This window comes from Mesoplodon bidens (genome assembly GCF_964165515.1).
Source record: "Mesoplodon bidens genome assembly, chromosome: 1".
NCBI classification, from domain to species: domain Eukaryota; kingdom Metazoa; phylum Chordata; class Mammalia; order Artiodactyla; family Ziphiidae; genus Mesoplodon; species Mesoplodon bidens.
In genome coordinates, this window is record NC_138176.1 from 140,555,119 (window position 1) to 140,580,320 (window position 25,202).

The following is a 25,202-nucleotide window of genomic DNA, read 5'->3' on the forward strand; positions in this document are numbered from 1 at the left end:
AATAATCCACATATGAAATAACTAGGGCAGAGAGAATACAACATGATATATTCCAACCTCACAGAGATCAAGTCTGGAGGGCAATATGATTTGGGTTTGTGTTTTAAAAAAATCAACTGAGCTATTTATTATTACCAATTGTAGGCAACTGGTGGGAAGGGGGGGCAGGTCTTACCATATCCAGAAATTAATAAAACACTTAAAAAAACAAATATAAATTTAATAATAAACATTATGGTCAGGTTGTTTATTAAGGAGGCAACCACACATACAAGTTCGGCTATAGAAATGTTTTTGCAAATCAAACTTCATGTGATCTAAAAGGACCATGCATAACGTCAAAAATGGACGCCTGTACATTCAATAAAAAGTTAAATATACATAGTCTAGATCATTCTAGAGTTATACAAACATCTGGGGACACATGTATCTAATTTCCTTTCAGAAAAACTTTTTTATAAAAGTGACGTACTGAGATAATAATTTTAAAAAGTATCTGACAATTATGAATGGTCCCCAGTATTACAAAATGTGATTTCCAGGGTATGAAAACCAAAAAAAGCCAACCCTTCAGAGAGCGTTTTATATTATACAAACAAGTTTTGTAGAAAAATGATCCAGCAAATGCTTGAGTTAAGAATATTTATATTTTTTCCAATTCTTTACACTTTATTAACACACTTACAAAAAATAACATTCAAACACTGAGAAAATTAAATAACTTTGGAAGCAGAGCTCACAGCTTTCTGCTTACATATAAGTGACAATTCTGGGCTGTTGGCACAAAAAATAATCAACATTCATAAAACCCTTACTACTATATATCAAACATAAGTTAAAATCATAGGCACTAGTTTATCAAATCCACACTTCATCTTTAAGACTAACCACAGTGAATCCTTAGATTTTTCCCAAACAGAAAAATTGGCAATACACAAAGGCTTTCTAGTAAATAGGCAATTTTTCTCTTTAGGAAACTAAAAGCCAATAGTCTGTGGTAGTACAACAGCAGGTAAAATAATACTTTACCCAACTCAGATCCAAATATGTTTTTAACAAGTGATGAAATATTTTAATTAAAAAAAATAGACATTTTTTTTCTGATGCAGCCATTTAAAAACAAAGTTAAATAACCTGAATCTTCCTTTTGAAACTGATATCTAACTTAAAAATGTAATGGGTGTTTTGTAATAGGGTTAAAATTCCTTTTAATTAGTAGATTGCAGCATTTTTTTTTCCAATGTTGCACTGAAAACTGAGACCTATTTTCTTTTGTGTATATGTGGTTTCAAAAAGAGACAGTGGCTAGTTCTTTCTTTTACTTACTTAGATTTTTACATGCGATACCCCTCTACCCGAAACAGATGCTTCATCTTCCTCTGAAAAGCAACATTTTTAAGTTCATCATCATGTGGAATTCTGGCGCCATCCTTTCCTGACCCATCCCCATCACCCTCAAATCCATGGATAAAATTTCTTCCTTGCATGAAACACCAAAATACATTAGCACTGGCATTTTGAATCTCCAGCTGTTTGTGCTAACTGAATGACTCCCTACTGGTCAAGCTAATAAAGACTACCATGGGATCTGTTATGGCAGAACAGGGGTCTTGGTTTTAAAAGTTCTTTCATCCTCTCAATCTATCAACCTCAGTGCTATCCTGAATATAAGCTTCCCATTTCTCTCTCAATTTCTTTTGCCAACTTACAGAGTGTGTTTGACAAATAGGAAATGAACTTATGTTCAAATATCTAAAATCCTTTAGTGACCCAGCTGCCAATATTTTAGAGCTGTTCAAATTAAATACTTAAAAACAGACCTCACCATGAAAAATTAGAAGCCTGCTGAAGAAGGAAGTTTTAGTCTGGTAATAGTCGAATAAAACCAAAATAAGTGATTTCCAAGATATACATAAAGGCCATCATAGAGCAAGTGTTTAACAGCTTAGAGTCATATGCAGTAGGTTTCATTTGTTACCAAAAATGCAAAAAATTGACGTCAGGCAGAATCTAAAAGGGGCAGTATTTTCAAAGGATGTTTTGAAACGGTTAGTTTAAAGTGGATCAACTTAAGTAGGATTCAGCAGGCTATAATTTCCCACTACATAATAGGCTACTGTGTCAATTAATAGTAACAATACAACTGTCATTACCAGAGATTTTGTAAGGTAAGTGCATAGATTTCCCTCCCCAGTTTTATTGTATGGTTTTGTTCCAGGCTGTAAGCACTGAGGTGGTGTTATTTATATCAAGAATAAACACACATACTACTTGCTCTTTCCCATCATGGAAACCTGCTAATAAAAATAAGAACTCTTAGTTCTGTAACAGATGACAGCATGTGAAGAAGTTGGTTTCAATAGCAAAGGCTATCTTTCCTGAGCCAGGAGCTATAAAGTTTAGAAAGATTGTACAACTGATATTAAGCCCTTTTGGCAATCAAAACAAACACACAGGAGTCTGATGTGTCAATGCAACATGATGGATGCATGCTGTAACACTATCTGGTGGTGGTGATATGTGAGCTACACCCAAAACCTAAGATTAAACAAAATAATTTTTCTAATGAATCTGCAAAAATAACTTATAGGATTCTTCCAAATTTAGGTATCATGTTTTAAATCTCTAGCCCAGGTTTCTTCCCACCCTGCCCCCCTGCCATCTCAATCTAGTTTCCCGGAGAACTAGTGAAACACTAGGGAAACATTTTAGATAAGTAGTCAGAATATTAGTTCTCATTAACACAAATATTTATTGATACTATTTATACAGTAAATTAGGTTGAATGTGAAGTTTTGGATAGCTTGAATTCACCAGTTTCTTGTGCACAAAGGTACTCTCTCATTTACAAATGGGCATTTCTCTTTGGCATCCATTAGTTTTTTGCCCAGATATTGGCCTCTGTCAAATATTAAAAAATCAACCTAGTTTCTATTAAACAAAACTAAAAGTGATTCCATGGAGAGTGATTGTATGATTACCAAACACATCTGATGTTAAATGTCATTAAAGTGCTGCTTGATCATCTCTGTCAGTTTGTGCTAATTAAGACAGAGAGGGCTGGGATTTTATAAATCCCAAGAGTCTTATCTGAACAGTCTGCATATAAAAGTTGTCTTTTAGCCTGGTGAAGGGGTATCCATGAAGCTGTGGACTCTGCATTCTTGTCTTTGCTGGTCAATAACAGCCATCTTTCCAACTGTCATCTTTCATGCTACTGTAGGTTTTAGGAGCTGGCAAGGATCTGAAATAAAGCAATTTATAAAGTGATTTGCAAGGTTTAATGGAACATTACCATTTTATCTTTCATATATATTAATTACTTTGCAGGTGGCATCACGATCCAATGTTCTAGGGCACTGCTGAGATCAAAGCTCTAAACAGCTATTAGCGCAACCATCCCACGCTCAACATGTCCACAACTTTCAAGTTTCACTGGGCATCAGGTGACTGCACTAACCTCTTTTTTGTTAACATAGACACTTGAGTAAGAGAAAAGATTGTCTTGTCTTTTCCAACCGAATGGATCACGAAGCTTATTATTTACTTATTTATTTGAGGGGCAAATTAATGAATGTGATATTAGAGGCGTAGTGTCACCATCACGAGAGAGGCAGAATGGGATAGTGCTTAAAAGGACTCTGAAGTCAGACATACTTGGAACTGAAGGTCTTACTAGCTGAAATCTTAGGCAAATTACTTAACCTCATTAAATTTTAATATTCTCCTCTGAAAAATAGGCATAATAACAGTACCTACATGTTTAAAGCTATTGTAAAAACTACATAAGGTACAGATATGTTATTTAGCATAGTACGTAGCAAAAAGCTGTTATACTCTATTGAATTCAGAAATGTAATATGTTATCTTAGACTAAAAGAAGTACGGGTAATTCAGTTTCAATGCTTACAGCACAAAAGCACTTTTTTTATGCAAATAAATATTTCAAGTTTAATTATATTTGACACCTAAGTTTACTGATAGTGGTAAGCACATTCCTGAAAGGTAGATGAAGACTACAGATATATGGTTCCGAACCTGGCTAGGCTCAGAATCACCTGAAGATTAAACAAACAAATTTAAAAACAGCATACCTACAGATTTTGAGCTTCATACCAGATCTACTCTCTGTGGGTAAAACTTAGGCCTCTATATTTACATAAATTCCACAGAAGATTCTGAATTGTAGCAAGGTTTGAAAACCACCCTCCTGGATTACATACTCAGACCTGATGGCTAGAAGTTTTATCTTAAATTTCATTCTAGGTTCTATTATGCTTTTAGTATCTTTATTGAATATCAATATATTCAAAATGAACAAATACCACATCCAAATGAAGTGGTTCTAACAATTTTTTCTAGAAGTTTACCAAGATGCTTAATCATGTTAGGCATCTGGGCAAATTCAACCTGAACCAAAGTGATATAATACCCCAATGTCCCAAGTGAGAATTTCTTAAGTAAGGAAAGTAATGTTTTATTCAAATTGTACTAAGATGCTAGTGGGAACCCACTAGGACTCTTGATCTTCACTATTAAATGCAGAGATGAGGATAATTCCAGTCTACCCACTTCCCTATGCTCAAGAAAGTCAAAGCAGGGCATTTGCCACTTACCTGCGAACAGGCTGTGCAAGTTTGCTGCGAGGCACTGGTATACCACCCCCAGCAGAAGGGGCACTGGGTCTGGGCAAGCCACTTCTCATCACAGTTGTCCCTGCAGGTCTGGTTAGAGTAGTGCTGTTGATATTGCTGGGAGGATTTGCTGGGACTGTGTTCTGAACCATGGGAGGCCCAGGTGAGGAGGTGGTTTGCATGAGTTGTGTCGTTTCTTGGCTACCAGGAGAACCAGAGCCATGGTTACTAAATGCTTTTACTGGTTGCCGGAGAGCCAAAGGAGATGGTGCTGCAGGGGAGCGGAATTTGCCTGGAGAAGGTACTGTAGAATGGCAAAGAAAAATCAATGTTTTCAGTGGAAACCAAGTGCAAGTGAAACCACTGCTTTATGGCTGGGCACCAGTACATCAGTATTCATGAAAACTCACTCTACAGAAATGCAAGGAATAAAGAATATTTCTAGGGAGGTAGATAGATAGATAGATTGATCGATCAATCGACCGATCAATCACTGGTAGCTCTTAAGTAACCGAGTCCTTACTCAGAGGATTGCAACTATCCTTGACAACAGTGTTTTAACTAGGTCAGCTAGGAATCTACAATACCAGAAAAGGCACTGCAGCATTCTGTTTTACTGTGGCAACCAACCTGAGCCATATTCTAGAGGTGAAAAAAATGCTGACTACTAGACAGCTGACTGGAATTTGAAACACACTTTCCCCTCAAAGAAACATTCATGTAAACATGTATCAAGTATCTGGAGAGTGTACCTCCAAGTCCTGCATCATCCACAGTGTAACTTATAATTTAGAAACTAAACCTGCTTCTATTGTGCTTCACCAAGTAGGGAAGTTATAAATCTAGCTAGGGGTATATCAAGAGGTATATGAAGTCACAGGATAAAGATGGTACATTTTGCTGGAATGTCAATTCTACTAAGTGGTTATTTAAAATACATGTTGAAACAAATAATGATATATGAAAGAATTAAATGTACAATTTGCATTAATTTTTAAGTCAAAATAAGACTTCAAATAAATTTTATTCTTGTAGTGGTCCCTTAGCACTGTAAGTTCAGATGTCCTGGGGGACATTCATCCTTTCCAGTTTATCCTTTTTGGATAAATCATCTCTGGAAGGTTTCTTCAAATGCCCATGAATGGCTATATACAATATAAATAAAAAATATTACCTTAACATGCTTTACCTAGCAAAGAACTCTGGGGTGAGGTTCAGAGTGAATTGGGGTGGGGAGAGGAAGGGAGGAGAGTGCAGGGGAGAAACGTATCAGAGTCACCATATTCTCTCTCAACCTCCATTAGTTTGCCAAGGATATGAGTAGAGGAAAGTTTGACTGTGTGTCAGAATCCCAAGAAACTTTAAAAAAAGGTTGGTGGGGGGTTGGGGGGAGCCCAGGCACCACCCCTAGAGAATATAGTCTGGAATGGAAATCAAGATATTTATTTTAAAAGTACCACAGGCACTTCCAACCATGTTAACAAAAACAGGACAGGGCTTACCCAGTTAAGATACATAAGAACAGTTTTCAAATATTGGACAACAGGCAGTACAGGACTGTAATCCCTGAGAGAGGGAAAATAAATGTAGTGAGCTCTACTGGCACCCTGGCTTTTTTTTTGGGGGGGGGGCTTGGATTATAGAATGTGGAGGAGAACCCAGAGTAGATCAAAGTTATCTTGCTGACTTGAGAATACTAAACTTGGAATCTGAAGGGCAGATTACCTTAGAGGAGGGAGGTGCTCCAGAAGACCTCTATAACTCAGCTTAGAGGTCTGCTTGGACCTTTGCTGGAATATTGAGCTGTGCGTGCACCAAGTGAAGCTCCATGAGACTGGGCAAAGGAGGCCTGGAGCACTGTAAACTGAACAGTTTCCAAAGCTCATACAGGACTAGGAAACATCTGAGTTTCAACCAATTAGAGCAGAGAATCCTTGTCAAACACCCAGGGCAATCAGGGGACACTCCAAAAGGAATAAACTAGTTCTAGAATAAAGCTACCCCAAATCCACTCAAACAAAACTTAAAAACAAGCCACTAAGGCAGGGGTCAGCAAGCTACCACCATGGGAAAGTAAAATGCTTTTCTGAAAAAAATTGTATTAGAATATGGCAACACTCATGTGTTTCTATATTGTCTATGGCTGCTTTCCAGCTACAAGAGTAGCTGAAAACTTACAACAGAGACCATATCACCCACAATCCTAAAGTATTTACTATCGGGCCCTTTAAGAAAACGTTTGCTGATCCCTGCTATAAAGGATTAAACTAACCCATAAAAAATTTACCTGTTTACCACAACAAAGTCTACACGATTTAAAAGAAGGTAACAAAATCCAGCACAGAACATAAAACTTCACAATGTCCACTAACCAATAAAAAATTAGTAGACATATAAAGAAATAGTAAAATGATAACCAAAACTAGGATAAAAATTAGTCAAGAGAAACAGATTAAGAAGTCACAGGAATGACTGAATTACCACGCAAGGACTTTAAAAAGAACTATTACACATATACTTAAGGATATTAAAAAATATATGAGGTGAGAAATAAAAGATTTTTAAAAGAGCTAGACAGAACTTTAAAAAAAAACATTTTTTCTATTATTATTGTTATTATTATCAGCCATGCCCTAAAGCTTGCAGGATCTTAGTTCCCGAACAGGGATCGAACCTGGGACCCTGCAGTGGAAGCACAGAGTCCTAACCAATGGACCGCTAGGGAATTCCCAATAGAACTTTTAAAGATGAAAAACTGATAATATATTCCAAGTGCTAAGTTCACTGGATGGGAATTAATAACAATTTAGATGTTGCAGAAGAAGAGGTACCTGAAGACATAACAGTAAGAATTATCTAAACCAAAGCATACAGAGAATAAAAAGACTCAAAAAAGAAATGAAAAAGACTCAAAAAAGAAATGATAAAGCCTCAGTGATCTACAGGTCAAAATCATGTGGTCTAATACATGCAACTGGAGTCCCAGATGAAAGGGGTTATAAGTGGGACTGAAAAGATTTGAAGAATGGCTGAAAATCTTCCAAATTTGATGAAAACTATAAACTCAAGTATTTAAGTAGTTTAAAAAACAAACAAAAAAACACCCGAGCAGGGCAAACAAAGGGAACACCACACCAAGGAACAACATGATCAAATTTCTAAAAGTGAATAATAAATTTTTTTTAAATGTTTAAACAGAGGAACAAAGATAAAATACCTCAGACTTAGATCTAGAGTTCTATATCCAGCAAAATTATAATTCAAAACTAACATCAAGGGCTTCCCTGGTGGCGCAGTGGTTGAGAGTCCGCCTGCCGATGCAGGGGACACGGGTTCGGGCCCCGGTCCAGGAAGATCCCACATGCCGCGGAGCGGCTGGGCCCATGAGCCATGGCCGCTGAGCCTGCACGTCCGGAGCCTGTGCTCCGCAACGGGAGAGGCCACAACAGTGAGAGGCCCGTGTACCGCAAAAACAAAAACAAAAACAAAAACTAACATCAAAGTAAAGACTTTGAAAGACAAACAAAATCTGAGAAAATTTGTTGCCAGCAAGTCTTTCACTAACAGAAATGCTAAAGGAAGTTCTTCAGGTAGAAGGAAAATGATACCAAATGGTAACCCTGATCTGCATAAAGCAATAAACAGTGCCAGGAATGATAAATATTTTGGGAAACATAAAAGATCTTTAATAAATCATTTTTAATTTCACTAAAAGATAACTCTGTAAAATAAAACTAACAAAAACATTCTGTGATTTAATATAATATATATAAAGAGAGTAAAAGTAAATGATAAATGTAGCACAAAAAATGGGAAGGAATGGAAATATACCGTTCTGAGGTTCTTACATTATAAGTGAAGTGGTATATTACTTGAAGATAACTGTAATAAGTTAAATATGTACACTGCACACTCTAAAGCAACCACTTAAAAAAAAAGAGAGATAGAAAGTAAGCCAACCATGAAAATAAAATGTAATATATAAAAAGTACTCAGATATTCCAAAAGACTGAAAGCAGAGGAGAAAAGGAACAAAAATCTGAAGAGACAAAGAGAAAACAAGTTGTGAGACAGATTTTAAACCAACCATATTGATAACTGCATTAAATGTGAATAGTGATCACTCCAATAAAAAGGTAAATATTGCCAGTATGGACAAAAAAGCAAGAGCAACATGCTATCTAAAAGAAACACATTTTAGATATAAAGACACAGGTTAAAAGTAAAAGGATAGAAAAAGTTACCTTATACAAAACTGATTATGAAAAAGATGGAGTGTTTATAATAATATCAGAAAGCAATTACCATCAGAGATAGAGTTCATAAAGTTAAAGGGGTCGATTCAGCAAGAGGACATAAGAATACTAGCTATGTATACCCAAAAACAAATATACAAAACACATGAAACAGACATAACTGAAAGGAACTAAAAAAGTCCAGAATTAGTTAGAGATTTCAACACTCCTTAGTAATAGATGAAACAAATAGGTAGAAAATCAGAAAGGACAAAGACATGACCAACACCATCAATCAAGCTGACCTGACATTTATAGAACACTCCATTCAATTGGACACAGCTCAAATGTCTGTCAGCAGGTGAATAGGTAACCAAATTGTGGTATATCCATACAACAGAACACCACTCAGCAACAAAGAGGAGAAAACTGCTGATACAACAAGGATGATTCTCAAAAATTAGGCAAATCTAACTTATGGTAACTAAGCACAAATCAGATATTTGCCTGAGGCTGGGAGAAGTGACTAGGAGGAAGTACAAAAAAAACTTTGGGGGATAATGTAAATGTTCGATAACTTTACTGGGCTGGCTGCATGAATGTATACTCTTGTAATTAAAATTGTGCATTTAAAATTCCACCTGAGAAAAGGTCATTAAAAACAAAAAAACTCCAGGACTTCCCTTGTGGTCTAGTGGTTAAGACTCCATGCTTCCCCACGCTTCCACTGCAGTGGGTGCAGGTTCAATCCCTGGTTGGGGAAGTTCTGGATGCTGCAGGGTGCAGCCCCCCCCCCACAAAAAAACCCCCCAAACTCCATAAGGGGCTCTAAAGTAAGGCCATAATTGAGAATAATTATGAACCAATTATATCTTGAATCAATTATATCCAACAAACTGTTACAGTCTCTTCTGGTAGAAAACTGAAGACAAGATGTCCACAGGACCCAAGTACCCGGAATTGCAAATTCCATGATCTTCACAGAAGTTGTTTTTTTTTTTTCCTTACATAATCCATCTTCCCCTTTCTATAGGTGACTATGAAAGTGTTTTCTCAATTCTATTCCCTACAGTCCCACCTTTGTCTCTGCCCAAGTTGTTTCACTGTCTTCCTGGAAACTCACTGGATAACTGAGACTCTATGTCTAAGTTATCCTCTAGCCACTATCTAAGGGTGGTGCCTAGACCTGCTCCTTCCAGTACCAACTCCAGAAAAGCCACCTTCAGTCCTAGTTTTTTGTTTTTTACCATACTTGGCAGCCTTTTGACTGGGATTTTGTTTTGGTGGGGATGCAGGTTTCAGATAGGAGGCAAGAACAGTAAAGTTCAGAGGAGGATCACTGAGTTTCAAGGAGTATTTTGGAAAAGTCTGGAGAGCTGGGGATAGACAGAAATGAGGTCAGGTTAAGAGATTCACTAAGACATTGTGAATGACAGTCTGGTAGATGAGAGACGACCAAGGAGTCCTAGGCTTCTTTTTTATGGTGACTGATGTAGAGGGTATGGTGAAATTAGGCAGATCATCTTGATGAGGCTAAGAGTGTTTCATTTCTTTCTTTCTTTTTTTTTAAAATAGTATTTATTTATTTGGTTGCGCCAGGTCTTAGTTGCAGCAGGCAGGCTCCTTAGTTGCGGCTTGCTGGCTCCTTAGTTGTGGCATGCGAACTCTTAGTTGCCGCATGCATGTGGGATCTAGTTCCCTGACCAGGGATCGAACCCGGGCCCCCTGCATTGAGAGCACAGAGTCTTAACCGCTGCACCACCAGGGAAGTCCCTGAGAGTGCTTCATTTCTACATCACAGCTTTATAAATACTGGAATATATCTATAATGTTTGGAATGTCTCACCAAATCTTACCTTGAAAATAGGCTTTGTGAAAGCCTTTTCCTCTGGAAAAACTTCTGACCACCATTTTAACTATTAATAGTTATGCCAGGGAAATGGTTGTCTCCTGAAATTTTTTAAGAATGTGAATCTCAGACTTCCACTTGGGAAAATGGAATAGATGAACTTTTCCCTATTTCTCTCAGAAAGTATAATTTAAGACTGTGGGCACTGTATATAAAACAGACATAAGACTGAAACATGGAGAGAAGAAGAAACACTACCCAGGAACCTTGAGACCTGAGGGATGACATGGTAATGAGTTCCCAGGATTTTCTTTTGCCTCATATATCCCAGATTAAAGCTGAAGAAGGCAGCAACCCAAAAAGGCCTTTGGGTATGACAGACCAAAAAAAAATCTGCTCTCTCTAGCCAAAGGACTAGGAAAGAAAACTTTTAGATAATAACTGCTCTGCTCCAGCCAAACACCACAGAAAAAACTGTAGCACTACTGTCACCAATGCCAACAAAGGCTAGTGGGGAGCCTGGACTTCTATCCTTTTGAGACTGAACAAGGCCTACCAACACCTTATCCAGGGAGGTAAGAGAGAAGGAAGTAATGAGGTGCTCTTTTCCCTCCTCTTGGGTTGGTGTCAGCGGAGGATTAGTGGAGAGTCAGGACTTTCATGATTGCTCACTGGTAGTAAGACCACTCTCATCACAGTTTCAGTGGAGACCATATGGGGAGCCAAAATTTCTACCTCCACCCAGTTGGTCCCTCCCCCTTGGGTGTCAACAGGAACTGAGTGGGGAAACTGGGTATCTATTCCCATAACAGTAATGAAACCCCCCCGCCCCTCATCCACCAAATGCCTGAGTGGTGTCAGAGAAAGATATATCCTTTCATAAAAGGGTAGGTTTAAATAAGATCTAGACTCTAATAATCTGAAAATGTCCAGATTTCAATTAAAAAAACAAAACAAAACAATTTATCATACCAAGAACCAGGAAGATCTTAAACTAAATAAAGAAATACAATCAAGAGATGTGATCACCAAGATGACAGAGACGTCAGAATTATTTGACAAAGATTTTAAAGTAGCTATTACATATAAGGAATCTAAAAAAACAGTACTGAAGAACCTAGTGGCAGGGCAGTAATAAAGACACAGATGTAGAGAACAGACTTGAGAACACAGGGAGGCGAGGGGAAGCTGGGACAAAGTGAGAGAGTAGCACTGACAAATATACACTACCAAATGTAAAATAGGTGGCTAGTGGGAAGCTGCTGCATAGGACAGGGAGATCAGCTCGATGCTCTGTGATGACCTAGAGGGGTGGGATAGGGAGGGTGGAAGGGAGGCTCAAGAGGGAGGGGATATGGGGATACATGTATACCTGTAGCTGATTCACTTTGTTGTACAGCAGGAACTAACATAACATTGTAAAGCAATTATACTCCAATAAAGATATTAAAAAAAAATAAAGTAGCTATCATAAAATTTTTTGAATGAGTAATTCCTAACACTTGAAATATGCAAAAATACAAAGTCTCAACAAATAAATAGAAGACACAGAGAAATGGGAATCAAATGTAAATTTTAAAACTTAAAAATGCATTAACCAAAATAAAAAACTCAGTGGATGAGCTCAGTAGCAGAATGGGGGCCGGGGGAACTCCAGTGAACTGGAAGATAGAACAAAAGAAATTACCCAATCTGAACATAGAAAAAATAGATTAAAGAAAAAAAAGCCTCCCAATGATATAGAAATAAAAGTGAAAATAAACAAATAGGACCTAATCAAACTTACAAGCTTTTGTACAGCAAAGGAAGCCATAAACAAGACAAAAAGACAGCCTACAGAATGGGAGAAAATATTTGCAAATGATGTGGCTGACAAGGGCTTAATTTCCAAACTATACAAACAGCTCATACAGCTCAACAACAAAAAACAAACAACCCAATTGAAAAATGGGCAGAAGACCTAAATAGACATTTCTCCAAAGAAGACATACAGATGGCCAATAGGCACATGAAACAAAACTCAACATCGCTAATTATTGGAGAAGTGCAAATCAAAACTACAATGAGGTACCACCTCACACTGGTCAGGGTCACAGGGTCATCATTAAAGAGTCCACAAATAACAAGTGCTGGAGAGGGTGTAGAGAAAAGGGAACCCTACTACAGTATTTGTGGGAATGTAAGTTGGTGCAGCCACTATGGAAAACAGTATGGGAGTTCCTCAAAAAACTAAAAATATATCTAGCATATGATCCAGCAATCCCACTCCTGGGCATATATCTGGATAAAACTACAATTCAAAAAGATACATACACCCCTATATTCATAGCAGCACTATTCACAATAGCCAAGACATGGAAACAACCTAAATGTCCATCAACAAATGAATGGATAAACAAGATGTGTTAAATATATACAATGGAATACTACTCAGCTATAAAAAAGAATGAAATAATGCCATTTTCAGCAACATGGATGGACTCAGAGATTATCATACTAAGTGAAGTAAGTCAGAAAGAGAAAGACAAATACCATATGATATTACTTATATGTGGAATCTAAAATATGACACAAATGAACCTATTTATGAAACATTAACAGACTCACAGACATAGAGAAAAGACTTGTGGTTGCCAAAGGAGAGGGCAGTAGGGGAGGGATGGATTGGGAGTTCGGGATTAGCAGATGCAAACCATTATATCTAGAATGGATAAACAACAAGGTCCTACTGTATAACACAAGGAACTACATTCAATATCCTGTGATAAACCATAATGAAAAAGAATTTTTAAAAGAATGTGTGTATATATATATGTATGTATAACTGAATCACTCTGCTGTACAGTAGAAATTAACAAAACACTGTAAATCAACTACTTCAATAAAAAAAGAAAAAACTGAACAGAATTTTTGGGGACCTGTGGGACTACAAGAAAAGACCCGCATTTTCATGCCACTGGAGTACTGGGAGGAAAGGAGAAAGAGAGGACAAAAAGTATTGTGAGAAATAATGACTTCCCATATATGAAAACTTCCCATATTTGTCAAAGGACATAAACCTGCAGATTCAAAGAACTAGGACAACACCAAACTAGGTAAATCCAAAGCAATCCATGCCAAGACACATCATAGTTATAAACTTCTGAAAATGAAACACAAGAAAAAACCTTGAAATCAGAGAGAGAAATAACACCTAATCTATAGGGGAAAATGAATTCTAACAACAGTGGATTTCTCATCATAGCCCCCAGAGGCCAAGAGAAAAGTAGCAAATATTTTTCAAGAGTTGAAAGAAATGTCAACCCAGAATCCTATACTCAAAGAAAATACCCTAGAAGAACTAAGGGAAAAGCAAGACATTCTCAGACAAAAGAAAACCAACACAATTTGTGGCCAGCAGATGCCCCCCCCACCCCCCCAAAATCCCTAGCTAAACAAATTCTATAAACAGAAAGAAAATGATAAAAACATGGAAACTTGGAATATCAGAAAAGAAGAAAGAACAAGTTAAGCAAAAATATGGGCAGACACATAGGCTTTCCCTCTCCTTGAGTTTTCAAAATTATATGTGCAGGTTGAAGAAAAAATTGTAACACTGATGTTGTTGGAAATATTATTTAAAGAAAATATTTATGACAATTATAAATGGGGTGAGGGTAAAGGTACATGAAAAAAGGTAAGGTTTACATATCTGAAGTGATAAAATGATAACATCTACAGACTGTGATATGTATATATGATGTTATGTATGCATAATGTAATGTAATGCAACCACTATATATGCAAACATATGGACTCAAAAACACTATATATAAGTCAAAATGGAATTCTAAAGAATGTTCAAATAACCCACAGGAATGCAGAAAAAGAAAACAGAGAAATGAAAAAGAGAAAAAACAAAAAACAACAAATAAAATGGCAGTCTTAAGTATATCAACAATTACATGAAATGTAAATGGTCCATCTACACCAATTATTAAGACAGAGATTTGGTAGAAATGCATTTAAAACATAACCTAACTTTATGCTGTCTTTAAGAAACTCACTTCAAATATAAAAATAGGGTTTCCCTGGTGGCACAGTGGTTGAGAGTCCGCCTGCCGATGCAGGGGACATGGGTTTGTGCCTCAGTCCGGGAAGATCCCACAAGCCGCGGAGCGGCTAGGCCCGTGAGCCATGGCCGCTGAGCCTGCGCGTCTGGAGCCTGTGCTCCGCAACGGGAGAGGCCACAACAGTGAGAGGCCCGCATACCGGAAAAAAAAAAAAAGTATATATACATATATATAAATATAGGGAGGTTGAAAGTTAAGGGATGGAAAAAATATATCAAGCAAATAATACAAAAGGAAAGCATGATGGTTATATTAACATCAGATAATGAAAAAGAAAATTATCAGGGACAAAACATAATGAAAGCAGGGTCAAATTACCAAGAGGACAAAACAATCCTAAATGTGTATGTACTAAACAGAGCTATAAAAATGTGAAGGATAAACTTACAGAACTGAAAGGAGAAATAGACAAATCCACAATAGTTGGAGACTTAAACACCCCCCTCTTAACAACTGATAGACCATGGAAGAACTCAACATCACCACCACCAACCACAGAATGTAACTGACATTTATAGGACAATCCACTAAACAACAGCAGAATACACATTCTTTTCAAGTGTCCACAGAATATAAGCCAAGACAGACTATGCCCTGGGCCATAAAGTAAATTACAACAATTTTTTAAAAACTGAAATTACAAAGAGTACTTTCTCTGACCATAATACAATCAAACTAGAAATCAATAACTAAAAGGTAACAAAAAGATGAAAAAAATCACTTGAAAACTAAATGATATACTTCTCGATAGAAATTTTATAATAATGGAACTAAATAAAAATTAAAATACAAAATATCAAAGTTTGTGGGTCATAATTAGGAAAAAGAAAAGTCTTAAATCAGTAATCTAAGTTCCTACTTCAAAAAGCTAGAGAAAGTAAAATAAACTCAAAGCAAGCAGAAGAAGATAATAAAGAGCAGAAATCAATGAGACTGAATAAAGAAAAACAGAAGAATCAAAGAAATAAAGATTTCTTTCAAGAGGACAATAAAATTGACAAGCCTGACAAAATAAAAAAGAGAGAGAACACAAATTACCAATATCAGTAATGAAATGGGATATCACTGCAGACCCTGAAGACATCAAAAGGACCATAAGGGAGTACTAAGAACAATCCTACACACATTAATTTGACAATTTAGATGAAATGAACCAATTCTTCAAAAAACTAGCACAACTCATCTTGTATATAACAGATAAACTGAATGGCCATATAATTATTAAGGAAACTGATTTCATAATTCAAAACCCTCTGAAAGAGAAACCTCCAGGCCCAGATGGTTTTGCTGGAAAATTCTACCAAAGGTTTAAAGAAGAATTAACACCAATTCTATACACTCTCTATCAGAAAACAGAAGAGGAGGGAACACATCACAATTCATTTTATGAAAGTAGTATCACCAGTAGTACCAAAAACTACTGTGTCACTAGATAGTGACAAAAAAGAAAACTACAGACCAATATCTGTCAGGGAAATAGACATAAACCTCCTTAACAAAATATTAGCAAACAGAACTCAGTGATACATTAAAAAAATTATATACCATGATTGAGTGGGGTTTATTCCAGGATATTTAAAAATCAATCCATGTAATCTACCACAACAACAGGCTAAGGAAGAAAAATCACATGAGCCTATCTATTGATGTAAAAAAAGTGTCTGACAAAATTCAACGCATATTCATGACAAAATTTTCAGAAAAACAGGGAATTGGAACTTTAACTTGATAAAGAGCACCTACAAAAAATCTACAGCTAACATTATATTTAATGATGAAAGACTGAATTCTTCCCCTCTAAGATCAGGAACAAGGCAAGGATATAGGCTCTCACCACTCTTATGTAACACATGCTGGAAGTTCTAGCCAGTGCAATAAACAAGAAAAGGAAATAAAAGACATATAGATTAGAAAGAAAGAAAGAAACTTTCTCCACGATTGTTTACACAGAAAATCTCAAGGAATCTAAAAACAAAAGAACAAAACAAAAAAAACCTTCCAGAAATTCTGAGTTCAGGAAAGTCACAGGATGGAAGATTAACATACAAAAATTGATTTTATTTCTATATGCTGGCAATAAATGCGTGGAAATAAAAATTTTAAATGCAATACCATTTGCACTGCACCCCCAAAAAGAGAAAATAGATATACAGATGTAAATCTAATAAAACAAATCTCGGCAAATATCACAGGTTAGCTGCAAAGATCAAATGAGCAATGTGTAAGTAAACTGCTGGTAAAATGTAAAATATTATAGGATTTGTAAGGTGTATCATATCCATGCCTCCCTTATCTAAGGAAGATGGTGCTTTTCAGCCTGCTGCAGCTCAGTTATCTGGAAAGATATTCAACAATGTCACTCAGGACAGTCTCCTAAGCTGTCCTTATAAATTAACTAAAATATAGGGATTAAGTAAATTAGGCTCCATTACCCAAATTAATTAAGACAGCAGGCTATAGTTTCTCTTTACTCATTGTGGATACCGAGGATTACACTTGAATCAAGGCACAAAATGAAGGAATGTTATCTGCTCCAAGCAAGAATTAGGATTCTATTTATAAAACTGAGATATGACTAAGAATGTTAACCTGTGGTGTCTAAGTCATCTCTAAAATGGAATGGTGGGTGATATGAGGATTCTTAATTTTTGAATATTCATTTTTGTCTTTCAATAAGCATTTAATAAAAAATGGTAAGTTTATTTTCTAATTAAGGCTTGTATAATTCAGCAGGCACGTAACTCTAAAATGGAGAAACTGAGTAAACTGTAGACTGTTTTTAGCCTGATACTCACTGAATACAAAATCTTTTACAAATAATATATCTCAATATTAAACACTATCTTGCAATATAAAAACTAGACACTTCAAGTGGTTATCTTCACAGTCATGTGTCAACCAAACTACAAATTCATTAATTGTATAATTCTTAAAAATATGTAAATATCCAATAAATGCACAGTTTGCAATAAAAATACACACATTGCCAAACACTGGCTACCATGACTGATGGGGAGCAAAGTACATATGCCATTCAATTATTTAAAAAATAAAGACAAAAATACTTCCTTGTCAGGCTTCCCTGGTGGCGCAGTGGTTGAGAGTCCGCCTGCTGATGCAGGGGACATGGGTTCATGCCCCGGTCCGGGAAGATCCCACGTGCCGTGGGGTGGCTGGGCCTGTGAGCCATGGCCGCTGAGCCTGCACATCCGGAGCCTGTGCTCCGCAATGGGGGAGGCCGCAACAGTGAGAGGCCCGCATACCGCAAAAAAAACAACCCCAAAACAAAAAACTTCCTTGTCAACTATCCCTTACTTTATAGGTATAGCATTCCAGTCACTCAATGGTCTATGCACCATAAATGATGGCAACAGGTTACTGACATAATAAGGACTTTAAAATAATTTCTGGTTATTAAAGACCACAGAGATGAAGTAAATATGATTCTCTCATTACAGAGTTAAAGAATCCTTGTTAGGAATTCCCTGGTGGCGCAGTGGTTAAGAATCCGCCTGCCAATGCAGGGGACATGGGTTCAAGCCCTGATCTGGGAAGATCCCACACGCCACGGAGCAGCTAAGCTCGTGCGCCACAACTACTGAGCCTGTGCTCTAGAGCCCATGTGCTGCAACTACTGAGCCCATGAGCAGCAACTACTGAAACCCATGTGCTCTAGGGTCTGCGTGCTGCAACTACTGAGCCCATGAGCAGCAAGCAACTACTGAAACCCATGTGCTCTAGAGCCCGTGGGCCACAACTACTGAGCCTGAGCACCACAACTACTGAAGCCTGCATGTTCTAGAGCCTGCGTGCTGCAACTACTGAGCACGCGAGCAGCAACTACTGAAACCGGTGTGCTCTAGGGCCTGCGTGCTGCAACTACTGAAGCCCGCGTGCCTAGAGCCTGTGCTCTGCAACAAGAGAAGCCACCACAATGAGAAGCTTGAGCACCACAACGAAGAGCAGCCCCCACTCACCACAACTAGAGAAAGCCCACGCACAGCAACAAATACCCAACGCAGCCAAAAATAAATAAATAATTAAAAAAAATCCTTGTTAAAAGAGATACTAGTAACTACTACAACCCTTCCACTTTACGGAGAAGGAAAATTGCCACAACCACAGAAATCAATTGAGCAAATAAACAGGAAAGTCACACCTGAATTCAGGTCTCCTGATTCCCAGATTGGTGTTCTTTACCTCTCGGTAATACCAAAAGAGAAACACCTTTGGGAGTAGACATTAAAATGTTTCGCCATTTTAATTTTCAACTAGACTCAGAAAGTTTATTTGTGGGGCTACTATCCTATGCAGGTTTTATAATATACAACACCAAGGCATATTAAATTTGTAATGGCTGACAAGTAATCATAAAAAAATAACAAGACATAGAATCCCTTGATTTCTTCTTTCATTAGGGTACAGTACTTACCATTATTATTATTTTTTTTTTTTGCGTTACGCGGGCCTCTCACTGTTGTGGCCTCTCCCGTTGCAGAGCACAGGCTCCGGACGCGCAGGCTCAGCGGCCATGGCTCACGGGCCCAGCCGCTCCGTGGCATGTGGGATCTTCCCGGACCGGGGCACGAACCCGTGTCCCCTGCATCAGCAGGCGGACTCTCAACCACTGCGCCACCAGGGAAGCCCTACCATTATTTTTGTAAGCATATATTTATCAAGAGAATATTTATTAAACATAAGAGGCAGAAGAAACTCCTGGGAACAGGTTTTGCTAGCTTTTCTTCCATACATACAAAAAGACTGATAGATAAGAATAAATAAGCTACCAGCAAACATTTGCAGCATTAGCAGCATTATTTACAACAGGTACAAAGTGGAAACAACTCAAATGTCCACCAACTGATGAGTGGATAAACGAAATTTGTTTTAAAGAAGCCAGTTGCAAAGATCACATATTGTATGATTCCACTGATATGAAGTGTTCAGCACAGGCAAATCCAGAGTCAGAAAGATTAGTGGTTGCCAGTGACTGGAAGGAGTGGGGAATGGGAGTGACTGTTAATGGGCATGGTATTTCTTATGGGGTGATGATAATCTCTAAAATCAGACAGTGGTTAACAGTTGTTCAACTCTGTGAATATACAGTTGACCTTTGAGCAATTCAGGGGGTTAGGGGTGCTGACCCTCTGCACACTGGAAAATCCACATGTAACTTTGCAGTTGGCCCTCTACATGCATGGTTCTGCATCTGTGGATTCAACCAACTACAGATTGTGTAGTACTGTAGCACACACTTAGTGAAAAAAATCCGTGTATAAATGAACCCATACAGTTCAAACCCATGTTGTTCAAGGGTCAACTGTACTAAAAAACACTGATTTATACACTTTAAAAGGACGAATTTTAAAACAGGGGAGGGGAGTAAAAGCAAGAAATCTCAGAAAATAAACAGCCATATTTTTGAAGAGTTTCCTAAAACAAAGAAGAGGGAGCAGTAGAGCCATAAATTAGAAAATCTTAAAACTCCCTTTCTAAACGTTTAGAAAAACCAATTTTACAGAAAAATGAGCAATAGAAAAAGAGTAAGGCAAAATCCCATATAAAGTTATTAAATAAAAAATAGAATAAGGAATAGAATATTTCTACTAATGGTGAAACCTTGCCAAATATGTCCACCATGCACACGCACAAAAAGACGAAAATTACAAGATATGAAAGAACATAAATCAGAATGAAAAAACACTCAAAAAGGAGGTGGTGGAACACAGAAAAGAATCAGACATAAAATAAATCATTTCAAAATGAAGTCGAAGACAGAAGGAACACAAGAGTCACCATACACAGTATCTTATGCTTTAAAAGAAATAAACAATGAAAATAAACTTTTATAGAACAAGAAGAAATGAAGAAAGATGAAAGGATTCAAGAGAAGGCAACAAACACAGAAGAAAGGCAAAGAACACCCAACATGTGTACAAGAAGAGTCCCCACAAAAAAAGAAAGCCAAAGCAAAAGAACACAATAAAAAAAAACTATAATTCTAAAGAACTTGCCTAAAATTTTTAAAACTCTGCAATTTCAAACTGAAATAACACACCACATATCTGGGGAAATCAACTCAGAATGACAAACACTAAGAAATATTCTCATAAATTATTGAACTTTAAAGGAGAAGAAAACAACCTTTGGACATCCAGATAAAAAGACCAAACGATTGTAATGGAAACAATTCTTTACTCCTGACAAAAATGGAGTCACATATTTAAGATACTCAAGGAAAGAAAATGTGAGCCAAAGATTTCATATCTAGCTAATGACTTTCAAATATAAAAAGAGCAGACAGGGCTTCCCTGGTGGAGCAGTGGCTGAGAGTCTGCCCGCCGATGCAGGGGACACAGGTTCGTGCCCCGGTCTGGGAAGATCCCACATGCCGTGGAGCAGCTGGGCCTGTGAGCCATGGCCGCTAAGCCTGCGCATCCGGAGCCTGTGCTCTGCAAGGGAGAGGCCACAACAGCCCGCGTACCGCAAAAAAAAAAAAAAAAAAAGAGCAGACAAGCTGTCATCGACATGCAAAAATTGAGGGAATGGATATTGTTCCCATAACTCCTTAAGGAATCTAACAGAGGATAAGCTTTAAACAAGAAAACTGACTGGTGAGACAATATCAACAGACAGGTAGCAGGCATCAAATATTATTTAAATGTAGGGCTGAGACTAAATGAGGTATATAAAGGAGAGTATATGATAGTTATTTATGGAAAAAGTTTTTTTATTTTTATTAGAGTATAGTTGATTTACAATGTTGTGTTACTTTCAGGTGTACAGCAAAATGAATCAGCTATACATACACATATAACCACTCTTTTTTCAGATTCTTTTCCAATATAGACCATTACAGAGTATTGAGTAGAGTTCCCTGTGCTATACAGCAGGTTCTTATTAGTCATCTATTTTATATATAGTAGTGAATATATGTCAATCTCAATCTCCCAATTTATCCCTTCCCCCCTTATCCCCTAGTAACCTATTTATGGAAAAAGTTTTATAAACTGCTTTTAGTAACCATATTGTATGGTATTACACTAATGTTATCCCCAGAAGATTCTGTGTAAAACGTGGGAGAAAACAAATTATTAAATGATACTCTATTTCTATGTGTTTCTGAGAGACAGACTTCTCGGAGCAGAATAAAAGAAAAAGCTTTAAGTTAAAAGAGGCTAAGTAATTATCCTCAAGCCCTAAATGTGATTAGGGAGTATCAGCATGAACTCATTAAGGAATTCAATCTTAAAAAAATATACAAACACAAATCTACACATATATATTTCTAGTAACTGAAAAGAACTAGAAACAATGACCAACTGGATAGTAAAGAGCACAACTAAAAACTCAGACTTTGGTTTTGAAATTCCATTTCCTACCAAAAGAAATCAGGATTTTTTCTTTGAGAAATAACTAAATTCAGGTCTGTGGCAGGAAGTGTATAAGATGAGCCTATCTTGTCATACCAGTTATCAAGACGTTATCAAAGACTACCAGGGTTGTGTCAAAAAGACCTGAACACCAACTTGAAGATGCTTCTACCAAAGTTGGGAAAATACTCAGATCGAAACACATTAAAAAATGTTTAAATCTGTAAGTTTATAATGATATATATATATATGTGTGTGTGTGTGTGTGTGTGTGTATATATATATATATATATGAAAAATATTGGTCACCTTTGGAGGATCCTAGATTGCCAATTTTTTATTTTGTAAACTGGTAAATAAAGGGAAAGAACAAGTATTGAAATAAAACCTCAGTGCTGGTTAACCGAAGAATAAGGAAAAGTTTCTCTTAGGAATGTTAGAATTGAAATAATCCAATTCTGAAATTCCTAATAAAGTAAGGATATAGGCATTATGCATCAATGCCTGCTAATATCACATGAAACAGGCAACGCCAAGTACCACCACCTATATAGGAGTGGTACAGTGGTATAGGTTCAGTTATGCCAAAAATAACATAACTGAATCTAATTAAGCATGTGGATAACTAACAATTTATAGGAAATACAGAGGAACCTGATAAATGACACCATGGAAAATCCAGTCTGTGTGAACATCTACAGGACAAGTGATTTGGTGGTTTCTTCAAACAACAAGGGGGAGTAAAGAGTTGGAGGAAAACTATAAATTAAGAGAAACTTAAAAAAGACATATATTAAAGAGGTAAAACTATAATTTCATTACTTGGATGATAAAAATTATACAGAAAAGTAAGGAAGTGATCGCTGTAAAAATTTGGAAGAATGGCTATTCTTGGGAGAGGGGGTCAAGAGAGGATTGTGTTTGGAAACAGATGGGTATAGAGCATCTGAGGTAGTAAGCTCTAGTCTCCTGATATGAATGGTAGTTACAAGGGGGTCACCTTATAGGAATTCACTAAGCTCTCTATGTATTATATGGTTTTCTGAATTTGTGCTATATTTTAAAATAACAAAGATTAAAAAATAGATTCATAAATTAGAAATCCTTTTAAATTTATTAATCTTTATATTCTTAGATAAATGTACTACAGTTTATGAAAGGATAAGTCAAAAAGTTCTACAATCTCCAGATATGGAGAGAAATCCTTTAATAAGGTTAAAGTATAAATTGAGGGAAAACTAGAGTATATGAAGAGGTGCACTAAGCTGTAGTTTTACTATTGTAAAAACTGTTTCCTCCTCTAATGGTAGCAGCATTTTGCCTTATCTATAAACTTGGGAGTTAGGGAGGAATAAAAATATAATGAGGGTTAACTGGAATCAGGTGATCTTTTAAAACCACAGAATGTTAAAGGCTTTTAATATTTTAAAATGCAGTCCTATTTAATCAGGAAAATCAAGGCACAAATTTCAAAGAGGTGGAAATTTTGATCTAGGACTTTCTCAGCAAAGGAAATTGATAGATGTAGTCAAGATTTAATTAAAGAGGAAAAAAGAATTTTAGAAAATCATAAAAGCCTTAGCAAGTCTAAATGTAAGTAAAATCTATTCATGTATCATTCCAAAGACAGCATGAAATGATCTAACAGAAATTTGTGTGTTTGGAGGGAGCCCCAAGAACAGCCCCTGTGCTCTCTCCTTTCCTTCTCCCAATTGTATATAACAGTCATGGGAGGGAGAGCAACTCCTTCAATTTTAACTGTATCTAAAAACTGTTTATGGCAGAGGCTGGCTTTGATCACAACTGTTAACAGAAGAAAAAGTAAAGAGGGGCTAGAACAGAGAAAAAAAGAGAAAAGAATATAATGCATGCATCTTGTTTATGCTTCAGATTCAATATGTGTTAGTTGATAGAAAAGGGAACACGAAATTTTAAATTTCGGATCCAGGGTAATGACAAAATTCCTGGGTTCATATCAATAAGACCTCTTATAAATATTGCTTATGTCACCTTAAATATCTCAAAATATAGTGAATTAGAAAATTAAAGCAGTATTAGACAACCACCATCATGAACTCCTCCTTAGTTGTTTCTTTCCTTCTAAATAAAAATGTTTGTACATTTAAATTTGTCCTTATCTCTACATTCACTTCTCTAATTAGTCTTCATTTTCTTCCCCTGACTTGTTGAGGTTTCTACCCTGTTTATCTCTACTTGACTGAGTTCCCAGCAACTGGAGATAAATAAAATATATCTTTATCAAAGCAGTTTAAGCAGTCACTTCTACGAAGTCTTAAAAAAACACAATGAGTTCTTTCCCTCAAAGAGAAAAGTGGGCTGAAGAAACACAAAAGCTTTGCAAGAAGAAAACGCAAAGAGGGACGTGTCCAGCCGTTCCTGAGTTAGTGGCATGATCGTGTTCATCAACAAATGTTTATGGTGTGTTTCTCTGTGCCAGGCAACATAGTTTTACTTCCCTTCCTATCTTCAAACTCCAGCTACTACTAAATGCAATTAAAGTCAAAGTGACCATTTTTTCCAATAGTTAAGGAAACCATCTTCTTCCTCTTCCCATGATTCTGTGAGCCCTTAAAATAAGTAAATCAGCTTTCTAGAAAATGTTATAGGCTCATCCCCAGGATGAGGAACAACTGATTTATGTGGCAATTTACTATCTAGTTCATGTTTCTCTATTGGATGGGATTAATGTGCAAAGGTACCTATGAAAACGTGGTGTCTGAATCCTGTCTGCTTCACATCCCTACAAGAGCAGAGAATCCCACAGCCCAATGCAGACTCCTCTCCTTCAAAGTCTAGACATGAGGGTAAATTAGAAAATCCATTTTGACCTTGGATCCAAGAGATATTCTCCAACTCAGCTTTACCAGTAATTAAACTAGTATTTTAAATCCTATCATATGTTGTTCCTTTTTCAATTGGTTTAGAACTTATAGTGTAAAATGATCATCACCAAGCCACAGTACGACCAGAAAATAAGG

At 36.8% G+C, this 25,202-nt stretch overlaps 1 protein-coding gene across 3 annotated transcripts in view; it reads right to left on the reverse strand.

The window, feature by feature from the left end:
- Nucleotides 1-214: 214 nt before the first annotated feature.
- Nucleotides 215-25,202, reverse strand: part of SLAIN2 (SLAIN motif family member 2) — a 74,741-nt gene continuing 49,753 nt past the window's right edge. For all 3 annotated transcript variants that reach the window (XM_081250334.1, XM_081250333.1, XM_081250332.1), the window contains 2 exons: nt 4,617-4,938; nt 215-3,244 (listed from right to left, as the gene is read on the reverse strand). In XM_081250334.1, coding sequence (XP_081106460.1) covers nt 3,178-3,244; nt 4,617-4,938 — 389 coding nt within the window. In that variant the 3' untranslated portion in view covers nt 215-3,177. The remainder of the gene's footprint in view (nt 3,245-4,616; nt 4,939-25,202) is intronic.